Genomic DNA, 16,935 nt, shown 5'->3' with positions numbered 1-16,935 from the left:
ACAAAAACTTTATAGTTATTCTACTCAACGACAGATGGCGTTGTAACACAAACGTTCTAATTAAATTTAACAAACGTTCTCATTAAATATGGCTATAATAACTTACCCGGCAGTGTATGAAATCATCGAGCCTCTCTTTGGTGCCTTGGCCTCTTTTTGGTCGCATCAACAGGTAAATCTTGTTTAAATCCGGACAACACCTTAGCAGTTTTTCTATGAGAACTTTTCCCATGAACCCCGTTGCGCCGGTGATGAAAATTGTTTTTCCGGCATAGAACTCCGCGACGCCAATAGATGGCGCCATTTTCACCTGAAACAATGACAATAACAACCTATTTAATACATAACAGGAATAAGGCTTAACGACATGCAACGTAAAATAACTGATAGATCCTTGCGTACCTACTCAGGTTTAAGTAGGTAAGGTACTAAGGATTTCTCCATAAAGTGGAACCTCACCACGAAATAATTTTTAGTTAGTAAACTGAGTAAATAGGTACCTATACATTTTTTTAAATACATGTTTTTGGGACTAATTTGAAAGACTATTCCAGTATAATTTTAAGCAATATTTCTCAAAACGATTATGAAAAGTGGATTTTTTGCTTTCAATAGAATGCGGTAAGATAATTATTCACGTCTATTTCATTATGAAAATTTTTGTAATTGGTATAGCGTTTATATAATTACTTAAATAGTCGGCTTTGATAGGCACTTGATGATAAAAATAAAATTTAATGATATAGGAGAGTAAAAAACTGGTCGAGTGCGTGTCAGACGTGAGACCACGAATAAGGCAGGGTAGCCATGTTAACTTACCTATTATGTGTGAAAAACATTGACGGTTTATCTAAATAATTTTTAAATCTTCATCATCATCAGCCTGTGGAAGTCCACTGTTGGACATAGGCCTTCCCTAAAGAATGCCACTACACCCGGTCCTAAGCCTTCCTTATCCAGTCACTTCCCGCCAACCGCTTTATTTCGTCGGTCCATCGTGATGGAGGGCGTCCCACACTACGATTGCTTATACACGGTCTCCACTCAAGGACTTTCCGGCTCCAACGGCCATCGCCTCTACGACAATTCCACAATTTTTATATATCAAAAATTGTGGAACCAGCAGGATTCGAACCTGCGTCTCCCCTGGTTGTCTAGCCCGGAGATCGAATGGGGATCGGATCCCCGGAGAAAATTTTATTGAAGTGTGACAATAGTCGATGGCAATATTTTTTTTTAAGGGTACCTTGTTGTAAATGTATGAAAAATCTCATAATGATTTTAAAATACATATTAACGAGGTATCACGCTAGCGAATAAACCAGCATTTTTTCAGCTCTGGCTTTTAATGTTCAGGTAATACTCACCCTGAATTAAAAAAAAAATTAAATAAGCTTCAGCGTAGTGGTAATGGATTTCTTAACTGTGCTTTTTAACCGACTTCAAAAAGGAGGAGGTTCTCAATTCGTCGGAATATTTTTTTAACATAAGAACCTTTTTATTCCGGAAAATCAAAGCCACGGGATTTTTAAAAACCTAGTATTACAATTACAATGAAAATATATCAGTAAAAATATATGCTAAATGAACGTAATTTTATTGTTTAAGTATTTAAAGTATACAGTCAGTATATTTAAAAAAAAATGTATCTCTTTTCCATCTTTTCACAATCATTGAAAATTTCAGAATGTGGAAAGAGAAGGAAACTTAGCTAAACACAGCACCTTCACCACTGGGCTATCACGGCTAATAAACAAACACAGGTCATTAATTCATTTAAACGGTGAACCACGCGATGTTCTCATTTTAATAAAACTTTTAATCAATAATCAAGGTCAATTTTACTACGTGTCCACCGAGACTGGGCCACACCACGGAGTGGCGTAACATGCCCTTGGCATTTCATATTTATATAACTTTTACATTTCGATGTTGCATTGAAACGACGCCTTAAGACCTGGACGTTAGCAAATTAGGGAACTTAATTAGATTGACTCATTAACCAAATTTATATGTAGGTGCCTACTGGTAACACGATTACGTAATTGGACGTTGTTATGCAAAATTGATTTATTTTTTATTTTATTCATATACAAGTTAGTCCTTGACTGCAATCTCACTTGGTGGTTAGTGATGATACAGTCTGAGATGGAAGCGGGCTAACCTGAAAGGTGAACAGTAATTTTTTTAAACTCATACCCTTTTTGTTTCTAGACCGAAATGCTAAATCGCTTTAGAGTAAAAATGTTCCTTGGGCGGCACGATCAAATTCACAAGATGCACTACGGTCATTAACGTTCATATTAATAAAGTAATTCATATTCCATATCAAATTATTAATAATATACATCATATTATAAAATATTAAAACCACAAAAAAATAGCTACTCTACAGAAAGAAGATTAATGCCTAGCACTGCCCCCACTGTACCTTTAAATTCGAAAGTGTGTCTGTTTGTTGGTTTATTGGTTTGTCCTTAAATTTTTTTGCATGGACATTAAAAGTCCATGCAGACCTGGGGAGTGGCATAGGCTACTTTTTACTCCGGAAAATCAAAGAGTTCCTACAGGATTTTAAAAACCTAAATACACGCGGATCAAGTAGGTAGTGGTCATCAGCTCTAGTAGCCAATATTTAAAAAACATGTCAAATTGAACTATCTTGAATTATTATTATGAATTAATTAATTTAAAATTAATTAATTTTACTAAAATTAAAGTTTTCACAAAATTGAGTTCGTGCGGGCTGGATCTATTTTGGATAACTACATCCAATTTTTACTGTGATTGTAATCTTTAATTGAGCACAAAATTCTTGTGATTCTTTTCTATAACGCTGATGTTAAAAATAATGTCGATGATGTAAGAAGACTTTTTTTCACATTCAAGGTAAGCATTGATTGAGTGTGAATTGTGATCTCACATATAAGTAATAAAGAAGCAGTCTAACGGCCGAAATTAAAATCAATCCTATATGTAATGTATGTTCCTACTATGGCGTAAACCTCACTAAAGAATGGATTTTGGAAATTCTTCTCTAAATGGGTTGCATAGAAAATGAAAAGTTGTTTCGAGTTTGACATTTTTCAAGCTTTGTTTTTCTTTATTTATTTAGGGTCTTTTATATAAAAATCTAATCTAAATCTAATAAGAATATCTGAGTACTGTCTGCCATATTATAATCTAAGTACATACATGAAATCAAATCACGAAATTTTTTACTTTACAAAATAATACAAATCGAACAAAAAGAAAAACAAAATAAAAGTTATACAGTCTTCAATAAATAAGGCTTATGGATTCAAACAGACATTTTTCAAGTTAAATACGACGATGAAAATTGGTATTTGGGCTTTCAGTTAAAAATGAAAAAACACCTACGCATTAAAAGATTTTTGGAAATTTCACACCCAAGGGATTTTAAGAAATTCCATCCGAGTAAAGCAGGGGCGGGTGAGCTAGTTATGATAAAATTGCAATGACTGATCACACTAATATTATAAAGGAGAAAGTTTGTATGTGTGTGTGTGTGTGTGTGTGTGTGTGTGTGTGTATGTTTGTTACTCCTTCACGCAAAAACTACTGGACGGATTGGGCTGAAATTTAGAATGGAGATAGATTATACCCTGGATTAGCACATAGGCTACTTTTTATCCCGGAAAATCAAAGAGTTCCCACGGGAATTTTAAAAACCTATATCCACGCGAACGAAGTCGCGGGTATCAGCTAGTTTATTTATTTATTTATTTATTTATTCAAAGGTACACAAAACAGGTTGTAACTAAAAATGGTCCAAACATAAAAACAAAAGATACTAATCTAAGTGACAACCCCTAATAGGTGTACACAGCAATACTATACCTAAATAAAATATACAATTACACAAGATATACACAGAATTTTTAACATGAAGGCTTAATAAAAATTTACAATATAAAATGGTTTACTACATGAGTTTAAGTATTTAAATGACAAATATGCATAGAAATTAATCTTATATATATGCGAACAGTATTTAAAAAATAAAGATGAAAGAAGAATGTTACGAAAAAAGTTGATGAATTTCTTTTTTAAATATATTAATATTATTGTTAAAAATGTCAATATTATGATTTATTGTGAAAAGATCATTATCAAGAAAAGTTAATTATATATAAGCGTTTCTGCTTAACAGGGCTCTCTCCGTCACTCGTTTCATACAATCGTAGTTCCAATTTCATTTCAATATTAAGCAACCAAAGTCCATGAAATTTTGCAGACATATTCTAGAAACTAATATCTGTGTCTGTAGTGTTTTAGATTTTTCTAAAAATATGTAGTTTTAAAATTACAGGGGCTCAAAGATTTATATGAATTTTTTTAAGACCGCGTAACTTTGAAACCGAATATTTTAACAGAAATCTGGAAAACCACAGACACAGATTTTAGTTTCTAGAATATGTCTGCAAAATTTCATGGACTTTGGTTGCTTAATATTCAAATGAAATTGGAACTACGATTGTATGAAACGAGTAACGGAGAGAGCCCTCTTAATCAATGATTGAGTAATTGTGAGTATGACATGATGATTGCCTATAACACGGACTCAGCTTTTGTATTCTTCTAACAACTATTGGTACCTTTTGCACCTGTAAATATATTATTATTTATTATGCAAATAGCATCACAATACCTACTTAGTTAGTAATTCTTAATGACTGTTCACTTGGGAGGTAATCTTTCAAGACATCTAAGCATGTGCTATGTAAAATTCATTTTGATTCGTTCATCTATTTACGACATTTTGCGGCTGTTTGGAATAAATAACGAATAAAATAATAAATCGTGAGTACCTAATTAGCTAATCCTTCTATAAAATGGAAGGATTAGCTAATTAGGTACCCTGGGTTAGATAACTATACATTCGCATTCATAATAAGTAGGTAGTTATTAGTAAAAACTAGAGGATGCCCGCGACTTCGTCCGCGTGGATTTAGATTTTTAGATCCCGTGGGAACAGTTTGATTTTCCGGGATAAAAAATTGCCTATTTCGATTACAGGGACGCAAGCTTTACCAACCAACCGATACGCCTACCAACCGATTTGTATGTTTAGGAATCCCGCGGGAACTCTTTGATTTTCCGGGATAAAAAGTAGCCTATGTCCGTCCCCGGGATATAAGCTGACCCTGTACCAAATTTCGTCAAAATCGGTTACACTGTTGGGCCGTGAAAAGGTATCAGACAGACAGACAGACAAACAGAAAGACAGATAGACAGACAGACACACTTTCGCATTTATAATATTAGTATGGAAGTAAAGATTTATGATTTTACTGAAGTTAGTTGAATAAGAAGTCGTAAAGCATAATTTATACCTTTTAAGGCGTAACGTTTATAAAAAGTTTAACATTTATAAAAAACTAGCTGATGCCCGCAGCTTCGCCCGCGTGGATTGGTCAGATCCCCTGCAGCATCAGGATTGAGGAGTTGTAGAAAAAGTAGAGTAGGTAGAAAAACACAACTCCCTTTTTGAAAGTCGGTTAAAAAAGTAGCCTATGTTACTCCCTGGTCAATTCTCTACTTGCCTGTGAAAATCCCGTCAAAATCGGTTCAGCCGTTCCCAAGATTAGCCTTTTCAAACAGACAGACAGACAGGCAGACACAAATTTTAAAAACGTGTGATTCAGTTATAGTTTCGTTCAAATAACCATATGACCTTAATATGCGGTAGTTATTTCGAAATTACAGACAGACACTCCAATTATATTTATTAGTATAGATACCATCCAGATCCGCATTAACTTACCCATGACCTATAGCTTAACAAAAGAACAAAATGTGCGTAATCCTAGAAGTGGCTCTTTCAAAATCAATGTGCGTAACCAACTATAAAGACCAAACGACGAATTGGGCAGGTAGATGCATATAAAAGGAGAATATGACATAAGCAAACATCCTAAAACGCTAGGTGTGAAAACTTGAGATACCTATTGCACGTAGGTTTTCTTTACACAACTAATTTTGAGATTTTCTAGCGATATTTTAAAAAACCTAAATCCACTCCAAAAATAATATGTCAGTCTCAATATAAACAAAACAATAATGTGTTTTAGTATGGGCTAGACTAGAATAATAATAAGCAGTAATAAACAGCTGTTTGACTAAAAACCCAGGCACATAAAAATGCGTTGTACGTATATATAGCTATTGTGTTCAGTTGCAATGCGTATGTAGTATGGATGTTACAGTCAAAATTTTCACCCGGTCAAATTTACTTTTAACTGGAAAAAGCAGTAAAAGGTTCTTTTGACTATAAAGATTGATCAAAAGTAGTTATAACGACTATAATAGTTATATAAAAATATTTATTAAAATAGTTTTTAAATCGGAACCCTCCGGATCTACGCAGTCTTATCTTATCCATATACATACCTACCTAATAATATGCTACCACTAATGTTGTAAACACTCAAAGGACAAACAAGACTGCATGGAGTCTGGATAGGTAGGTATACGTAGGTATTCCGATTACATTCAAAGCCAAGTTCGACTTAATCTTATGTACATTATTTTATGAACTTGATGGTGAACTATTCTAGTACTTTGACCCGATTTTCAGTCAAAAATACTTTTCACTAACATGTATACTCAAAAGTAGGTACATACATTTGACAGAATTGTGTTGTTAAAATTAGTTTTAACCGGTCAAGAGTTTTTACTGTAACATAAACCAATCTACAGAATATATAATGCGGTAGTGTACGTACGAGACGCTCATTTTTATTGTAAAATTATGCTAATCTATTAACAACTACTTAGGCCTATCATCATGTGCTATCATGCTAAGACAAAAGGCCTATACCTACACATTGGCTCAGCGGCCAATTATTATTATAGGTAAGTAGGTACACTCTGCGAACACGGAAAGCTATTTGGCATTCAGTTTCCTACTTGTGGCCAGCGTCAAAGTACGTCAAAGACAACAAATACTATTGCTATCATATTTAGAAGTACAAACACACCCGTGATTTATTATTATTTTTTTAACTCTCCTCTCCTTGTTTTCCGGAATAAAAAGAAGCTTAAATCTTCATAGCGTAATCTGTAGGATGGAAGTCATCTATGTACTAAATAGATGATTAGAATAGAATAGATTTTTTTCAAATAGACTTTTACAAGTACTTTTGAATCGTCAAATAATTTACCACTGCTTCGGAATGCCGTTCCTACCAAGAAGAACCAGCAAGAAACTCGGCGGTTGCTCTTTCGATTTCCGTAACTTTGTCCACATGGATTTAGTTTTTCAACATCCCGTGGGAGCTCTTTAATTTCCGTAAAAAGTAGCCTTTCTCCATCCCCGGAATGTAAGCTGACGCTATACCAAACGTCAAAATGGGTTACATGGATGGGCTGTGAAAACGTAGCAAACAGACAGACACACTTATTATATACTGACTATGGTTTCCTAAGGCATGGTTAGGTAGGTATGGTTTTCTTGGGATAATAATACAGTGAGAGTTGAGACCAATATCTCTTGACAGAACTTCAAACTCCATAGTTTATAAAACCATAGATAAAAAGTCACTAAACTTATTAGCTTTCGAGCACCATAAGAGTATGTTACACTTGCAATTAAATACGAGATAACTATAGCTTAGTTACAAAACCCATCGAAAACAATATGTCACACGCTCTGAATTCTAGCCTATAGTATTTCTCACAGCACGTGGGAAAATGCGTTGTTAGGCCTACCTAAGTAAATAAAGCAGAATGTGTGACGGAAGGGCGGTGTGATGTCAACGTGTCAAACACAGAGCTCTCAAAACGCACTACCTCACGAACAACCCATCACCTGGGGCTCCTCTAAGAATGATTAAGGCCTTAGCCTGCCACGCTGGCTAAGATCGGGTTGGCTGACTTCATACACACCGTTGAGAACATTAAGATAACTCATATCTCTTATGAGAGACAGACATAAGAGTTATATTATGTCTTCGTGATGGGAAGAGAGGCGATAATTAAATTGAAAAGTGGAAATTGGAAGTGAAAAGCTAACAGACGGACAGACAGACAGGTACACTTTCACATTAAAAATATTAGGTACTGGATAATGCCCGCGACTACGTCGTCTGCGTGGATTCAGGTTTTAAAAATTCCGGGATAATATTATGTCAATTTTTAGGATGTAGACTAACTCTGTATCAAATTTCATCAAAATCGGTTAAACTGTTGGACCGTGAAAAGCAAACAGACAGACAGCATTTATAATATTAGTATGGAGGATAAGTAAGACAAGGCCACAACCTATACGGAAGCGTCAAAAAGGGCGCGGTCAAAAAATCATTTTTACCTTTAAACAAGCATAAATCAAAGATACGACAATATCGCAACCTTTGGACTTTAATTGAACCGTGGCTGTCGCCTTTTCTTTTCGTTGAATCACTGAAATTTCAGATCTATAATAATAAATAATTATAAGGTTGATCTTTTAACTCTATTTTGTTAAGATATCTTGTTTAGGGAAGTAAAAGTAATAATACCAAGAAAGGCCGGTGACCTATTCTGACACATCAATTTATTCTTCCTTATGTTGACGTCATTTTTAACCCCCGACCCAAAAAGAGGGGTTTTATAAGTTTGACGTGTGTATCTGTGTGTCTGTCTGTGGCATCGTAGCTCCTAAACAAATGAACCGCTTTTAAATTAGTTTTTGTTTGAAAGGTGGCTTGATCGAGAGTGTTCTTAGCTATAATTGAAGGAAATCGGTTCAGCCGTTTGAAAGTTATCAGCTCTTTTCTAGTTTTCTTATAGAGGTTTTTGTGTCGGGGGTTTTTACTATAATTTTTTATTTGCCTTTTCTGAAGGTAGATAGTAAAAGGCATGTAAAAGGATTTTTTTTTAGTATAGATAGGTGATTACGCAGGCAAACATTAATAAGTACAGAGTTAGGATGGTTAGGACCTAGGATTCTAACCGACAACACGACACCGTAGTATGTAAATAATTAAGCTAATGCCATGTTCTAATATGCTAAGTTAATAAAAACAATATTGTATGTTTGTTGATTTTTCATATTTTCCGCACTACACGAAGCAATGGATTGACGTGACTTTCGTATACACTTACGTCTTATCTATACTTACTAATATTATAAAGAGGAAACCTTTGTATTTTTGTATGTTTGTATTGAATAGGCTCAAAAACTACTGGACCGATTTCAAAATTTCTTTTACCATTACTTAGAGGGATTCTTCCGAATCCGTATAGGCTATATTTTATCCCGGAAAATAGATAGGATTTTTCGTGGTAGTGAAAATTGTGGAGTAAGGCGTCGAAAAAACTGCCGTACGTTAACGATTCTCGCGAACGCTGCCTAAATGGTTAGAGATGTATGGTTAAAAAATAAATGTCCACCCGTGCGAAGCCGGGGCGGGTCGCTAGTTAAATACTATATAAAGAGCTCGAAACTGATATAATTATTACATCGATGTAAATAATCTACCTTTTCTGCAAGAAATAATGAGTTCTTACTTCTTACGATATGTACCTACTATCATTCCTAAATTCAATTCAATTCAATTCAATTCAACCTTAATTCACTCGGACACGCCGTGAGCAAAAGCTAGTAAGCTAGTGAGTTCTAAACACAGGTTTAAATCCCCTCCCCCCCGCTCATAATCCGATTGCCATCTCAACCTGTCGCGTACTTCACTTAGTCACGGTTGAGGTCACGGTCCATCAGTTAAATGACTGTTAGTGTTAACATATCACTCCACTAGAAAAAGACGAGTTATAAATTATGTACATTACATATTGACATTGTTTTTTATATTTATCTACAGCAGACGATATCTCATAGAGTCTATCAAGCACTGCTTACCCTGTAATTTAATAACATTTTCTACTTTTATCAAATTACTAGATGATGCCCGCGTCTTTATCAGCGTACATTTAGGTTTCACCGCTTTTTCGTACCTCAAAAGGAAAAACGGAACCCTTTTAGGATCACTTTGTTGTCTATCTGTCTGTCTGTCTGTTCGGCCGTCCGTCGTGTCTGTCAAGAAAACCACCAGGGTACTTCCAGTTGACCTAGAATCGTGAAATTTGGCAGGTAGGTAGCTCTTATAGCACAAGTAAAGAAATAAGTCCGAAACCTGTAAATTTTTGGTAACATCATTAAAAAGAAATTAAAATGTGTTTAAATTTTCAAAGTAAGATAACTATACCAAGTGGGGTATCATATGAAAGGGCTTTATACCTGTACTTTCTAAAACAAATATTTATTCATTTTTACGCATAATAGTTTTTGATTTATCGTGCAAGATGTCGAAAAGAATACCCGAGTATGGAACCCTCGGTGCGCGAGTCTGACTCGCACTTGGCTGGTTTTTAGATAACTATAAACCTATATCATGCAAAACTAGATACGGTTTACATTATGCCATGGTACCGGAAGCACCCGGAAGCATGTTTTGTGGACAATAAAATACATAGGTAGGAACTTTTGTTCTCCAACTCATCAAAAACCATGAAACATTATTTTTTCGATTAAAAATCACTACCTATGTGTTGATCATGTTTTAATTAGTTTTTTTTCCAAGGAATCCGATTACATATTAAACATCAATTTAAAACACATTAGAAATAACGTCATTCCGTTAGGAACGCAATAGGTTGTTTTCTTTAAGAACTAGAGAAAATACTAGAGCCAATTTAGGATAAAGGGATGGGCTCGCGATTTTTTTGCGCAAAGAATTAACCGGTTGCTCAGTACGGAATTCGAACCTGTATACTTGGCATCATTTACGCAGATTTATTTCCGTGGGGCGTAATTTCTAAAATAATCCTTGTGCCTACGGCATAAAAGGAACCTTGTCTCTTTTCAAAATTATTAACCCCAGCGGATTAGGCTGTGCGTTTTGATACATAAATCAGTCCGTCAGTCAAGGCAAGTCTATTTATTTATAGGTAAGGTATGCATGGATATTATGCCTAACTGGGAAAGTGTGATCGTCTTTTACTTTTTACGGCCCATCAACTGTTTAACTGATTTTGTTTAACTTTAAGTTTAACTGATTTTGGCGTTTGGTAAGTACAGATATACCTTACATTCCGGAGTCGGATATGAAATGAAAGAGTTCCTACGGGATTAAAAAAAACTTAATCCGGGTGTAGCTGCATCATCTAATTAGTAAATAAGCACAGAAATATGCAAGTATAATGCGTAAAAAATGTCTTCTTACACGGCATTTTAACTTTACCTGTCAAATGTCACGTCAAAATTACGATTAAAGATAGTCCTTATTTTAAAGGTGAACTTTATTTTAAGTCATTTGTACTGACTATACGTCAATTTTTATTTACACTGAGATAACAAATGTCGTTCGAAACCTATCAATATTAATTATATTATTTATCTCTTGATTACTATTACCTCTTGGGCCTTGGCATCCAAATTACGTATCAATAATAGTTAAAGGTATTCATAAAATTTTATAACATTTTTTAGGACGGAAACTCGATTTTTTTTCTCTTTCTTGCACAGGTAAAGGGCGGACTTAATGTCTCTAACGTTGACTTGAACTTATTCTCTAAGGTCAGACGATTACCTAAAGCATAACAAACGAAGAGTCTCGTGGCCTTCTAAGGTCGCTGCCCAGGAGTCCAATCGATACATCGGATCAATCCTCACACGAAGTTCAAGCCTATCAATATAATTATTAAAGCCTATATTATAAAAAAATGTTGTGCAAAACCACTCCTTGACTCAGTTGAGTATACGTATCGTTCTTGACACACATACAGATGTGGCAACACAAAAATTTGTTCATTCATCACAACTCGGATGACCTCTATCAAATTGCCTAATATAAAGGGGTTTTATTTATTATGATTTAGGCTGGAATGGTTATTGTGATTAGATGATTATTGTTCGCTTATTGGTAGCTATTATTTATCGGATTACCCACAAATTACAAATGGCAGTCAAAATCATTTACTTACGTAAAACTCATTTTGTAAATTTCGTCTGCGTTGATTTCTTCATCATCATGATCAAACCATCGCCTCCTTACTTCTGTGCACGAGTTTCCTTTCAGAAGGGGAAGAGTTTGGCCAATAGACCACGCTGGCCAAGTGTAGATGGGTAGACTTCACACTCCTTTGAGAAAATTATGGTAACTTTCAGGCGTGTAGGTTTCCTCACGATGATTTCCTTCACCGTTCAAGCAAGCGGTATCTTACTTCAAAAATTTAAAGGTGCGTGCCCAGGATCGAACCATGGACCTTCCGACTAGGAAACTGACGTTTTAACCACTAGGCTATCACCGCACGGATTTAGATTATCCTTTAGAAATCATATCTCAATTGAATGAATGAGTGAATGAATGAATATTATTAATCAAAATAAACTTTTAATTTTCGACTGTGAAAAGGTACAAACCAGTGGTGCTTTTGACGATTCAAAAGAACTTGTGAAGGTCTAATTGAATAAAAATATTTTGAATTTGAATTTGACTCCTGACCTTGACCGATTAAGGAATGTCCCTGATGAATACAAGGTCGACGCACTGCTGAACATATGTGATTGAGTAATTAACTGTAACTTATTAAGCACTAGATATTCCCTACCGGCGTCCGTATTTCCTGCCACGTATAACCTAAATACCTTCAAAGCAAGAGTAAATAGGAATCTTCTTCAAGCGTGGTCTAACCTAGACCTCAACATTGCTTTTTATTAAACGTGATCGTCGTAATAATCGTCGTAGCCTATGTCGTAATAAATTAAATCAAAATTTAAAAACCCCCCGACAAAAAACCTCTTTAAGAAAACTAGGAAAGAACTGATAACTTTCAAACGGCTGAACCGATTTTCTTGGATTATAGCTAAAAACACTCTCGATCAAGCCAACTTTCAAACAAAAAAAACTAAATTAAAATCGGTTCATTAGTTTAGGAGCTACGATGCCACAGACAGCTACACAGATACACACGTCAAACTTATAACACTCCACTTTTTGGGTCAGGGGTTAAAAACAATATACATATAACGGTAATAAAAGGTGTAAACTCTATATAACGACACTGAAGGGACTGCGCATCTTTTGACGTTATTGAGAGTTGTCGTTAAAAGGAGAGAAGAAAAATCTGTATCTGTATTAGAAAAAGAAAAAGTTTATTTAGTTATGTTAGTAATTACATTAAAAAACAATTCTTATTTGAACGCTGTTGCATATAGTCTGTTCTTTTGTCTCATGTCTTTTGCTGCACCAATTATATTGCTGTATCTTTTTACTTATTTTATTCATGTCTTGCGATATTGAGACATTTTGGTGATAAATAAAGTACTTGTCCAATAATTTATTACGAGCCAGGATAATAAAGTGACAAAAGAACGTACACAGCTGTTTAATAGTTGTCGTTATTGAGAGTGAGTGATATTGATAGAGTGTATCGTTGTATGGAAGACAAGCTAAACCAACGAAAACCGTGTGATTTCGACGCTTTCGGGAGTTTGTCGTTAAATCGAGTGTGAGACGAACAAAAGATAATATAACGAAAGTCTAATGTTAAAAAAATGCCCTATACATTTTATAAGTTTTAAAGTATAAATAAATAACAGATCACGGGGTTAATTGAGCAACGCAATCACAATCGCCTTAAAAATTAAGCTTATTGTGATTGAAGTAGGCTAGGCCTAGGCTTACCTATATCGGTGTTGGGTAATTGCAATTCGAATTGTCTCCTATTAAACCTATGGGTCAGAAATCAGATGTCAATGTACCTATTATGATTGCATGATAGCACAGATTTATTTATTCTGTTGTAATGCTCAAAATGCTAAGCCTAATGATCATCACCATTATCATCATCAATTCATCGCCAGCCAATTATTGAGCACGGAATTGAGAATGAAAAGGCTTAGGTTCACCACAGTGGCTATGTGCGCATTGGCAGACTTCATACATTTTTGATATTGTATAACTTTGTAAGTCAATTGTAAGTATAAAAAAAATTATTATTGAAAAAAAAAGCTTCTCAAGAATCAATAAAACAGTAAGCTCCTGAAATCTTATCACTTCTATCGATTGAGGCAGTGCGTTGTCTGTCAGTCAATCATTCACAGTTTTATATATGTACAAGTGTAAATTAAAAATTTATAACACCCCCGACAAGTGAAAGTTACAGTAACTAGAAAAGAGCTGATAACTTTCAAACGGCTGAACTGATTTTCTTGAATAACTAAGAACACTCTCGATCAAGCCACCGTTCAAACAAAAAAAAAACTAAATTAAAATTGGTTCATTAGTGTAGGAGCTACGATGCCACAGACAGATACACGGATGCACAGATACACAGATACGCACGTCAAAATTATAACACCCCTCTTTTTGCGTCGGGGGTTAAAAAGATTAATTTGCTATAATCCGCTAAAACAAACAAATCTGTATGGTGCAACATGCAGCATACAGATGTATTCTGCATGTTTCTCAGTGGGAGGGCGGGCGGTGCATGTCGCATGCTGCATGTTGCACCATACAGATTTGTTTGGTTTAGCGGACTATAGCAAATTAAGCTTTTGGATCCTTGTATATCATGGACTTCCGCAAAATAACATAAAATTATTGTTCAATTGTCCGATTTATAAAAAAATGAACTTCCGTTCGTATTTAAACAGGCTTATTTTGTAAAAAAAAACTTCACAAAAAACTGGTACAACAATGAGCTCCTGAAATCTCAACACTTCTACCGATTGAGGCAGTGTATTGTTTGTTAGTCAATCATTCACGGTTTTAAGTAAAAGATACAGATTGAAAAATAACTGTGTTCTATTCTAAAAGATTAACTAGTCATTATTTAAAAGTAGTATTTCAGTATTTCCCAAAATTTAAAACTACGAAATTGGGCACGATTAGATCTCTTCCTAAATTAGAGTTCAACGCGCGTGCAGCGGTTTTAGCCCAAAATTAACAAAGGTATTACAAGATAATGTTACAAAATCTTCGGCTCGGCCAGACAACGAACAAAGGCAACGACGCGTGACAAGACAAGTTCAATTTGAATGCGGTGCTCTCGATAAGGTTTTCGATTTTTAGTATTTAATTCAATTTTTTTATTTAGGTTTAAGTTTAGTTATATACTTAATGGTACAATATCTCGCTGCGGTGGTCTCGATAAGGTTTTAGATTTAATTTATTTTCGTTTTTAATTTATTATTTTTTAGTTTAAATTTATTTATTTATTTAAACAACTTTATTGTACAAAAATTCAAAGACAATAATAAATGATACACTTATACAAATACAAAGGGCGACCTTATCACTATTTATTATTTGGACAATATTATATAAAGGGATTATCTGTTTGAATTAATTCAATTATACTTATTCGCTGATATACGTATACAGCTTGGATGAATTAAATACATACGGTTATAAATACATTGGTTCAGCTGTACCACGCCAATTTGGCACGCAAACAGAGTCTTAAACATAATTTTAATTTTCGGGTTGATTAAAATTATGAATTCAAGATAAAATCCGACAAAAAGTTTCAATTCAATACGAGAGCCAAAAGGGTCCTTAATAATAATAACCAGCCCTTAATCCAAATCGCTTTTAATAGTCGTTATATGGTTTGAAAAAACTATTAGATTACCTATGTACTTTGTATCTGAATATTTTTCAATAAATTATCAAAATTACGGAACCGGCAGCATTCGTATAGGAAAACATTATGATAATAAAAATTATTAACAGTGTATGGAATGTAATAGGTTTATTTAGTATTTTATTGTAGTACCCGCGATTTCATCCGCGTGGATTTAGGGTTTTAAAATCCCGTGGGAACTCTTTGATTTTTCGGGCCTAAACTGGTGGTAACTATGTTACTTTCCAGATCTTTTATATCCATGCAAAAAATTATGATGCTCCTCGTTGCAGCGTGACTGAAGGACAAACCAATGAACCGACAAACAAACACACTTTCGTATCTGTACTATGGGTAGATAGGTAGTGAACTTATTTTTAAAAACCGACCCAAAAAGCGGGGTGTTATTAGTTTGACGTGTGTATCTGTCTATCTGGCTGTGGCATCGTAGCTCCTAAACTAATGAACCGATTTTAATTTCGTTTTTTTTTGTTTGAAAAGTGGCTTGATCGAGAGTGCTCTTAGCTATAATCTAAGAAAATCGGGACAGCCGTTTGAAAGTTATCAGCTCTTTTCTAGTTACTGTAACCTTCACTTGTCGGGGGTGTTATAAATTTTTAATTTACACTTGTTGTAGTATTATTATGTTAGCTATACGAAGTTTATTACATGCTTATTACGTTTGGTAGTGTACGAGTATGTACTTAAGTACCATCCCGTTTGCATTGTCTTCTCTATCCTACGATTGTGGGAGAGATCGCTATAAGCGATAAGACCGCCTTTGGATGCTGTGTTTTACTTAACTGATACGTGCTCTCGAGTAACCTACGTACTTATGACTACGTCACGTAGGTATCGTAAATTGAGCCGCTCCTTAGTAAATACAATATTTAAGAGAGGTCACTCCGTCACTCGCTCCATACAAACGTAGTTCCAATTTCATTTGAATATCAAGCAACCAAGGTCCATGAAATTTTGCAGACATATTCTAGAAACTAATATCTATGCCTGTGGTTTTCCACATTTCTGTTAAAATATTCGGTTTCAAAATTACGCGGTCTTAAAAAATTTCATACAAATCTTTGAGCCCCTATAATTTGAAAACTACATATTTTTAGAAAAATGTAAAACACCACAGGCACAGATATTAGTTTCTAGAATATGTCTGCAAAATTTCATGGACTTTGGTTGCTTAATATTCAAATGAACTTGGAACTACGATTGTATGGAGTAAGTGACGGAGAGAGCCCTGTTAACTGTTGAGTCAAATCCGCATGACGGGAATCTCGTGCAAGGTCAAATACC

The 16,935-nt window shown here is 34.7% G+C and overlaps 1 protein-coding gene across 1 annotated transcript in view; it reads right to left on the bottom strand.

Annotated features, from left to right (window-relative positions):
* The window catches only part of LOC123871004, a 47,062-nt gene that overhangs the window by 22,671 nt on the left and 7,456 nt on the right, over positions 1-16,935 (bottom strand). Inside the window, exon 2 of the mRNA XM_045914519.1 lies at positions 107-310. Within this exon, the coding sequence (XP_045770475.1) occupies positions 107-304 (198 nt within the window). The 5' untranslated portion in view covers positions 305-310. The remainder of the gene's footprint in view (positions 1-106; positions 311-16,935) is intronic.

Source organism: Maniola jurtina, chromosome 13 (genome assembly GCF_905333055.1).
Source record: "Maniola jurtina chromosome 13, ilManJurt1.1, whole genome shotgun sequence".
NCBI lineage: Eukaryota > Metazoa > Arthropoda > Insecta > Lepidoptera > Nymphalidae > Maniola > Maniola jurtina.
Note: the sequence above shows the minus strand (reverse complement) of the source record. Positions and strands in the feature narration are given on the sequence as shown.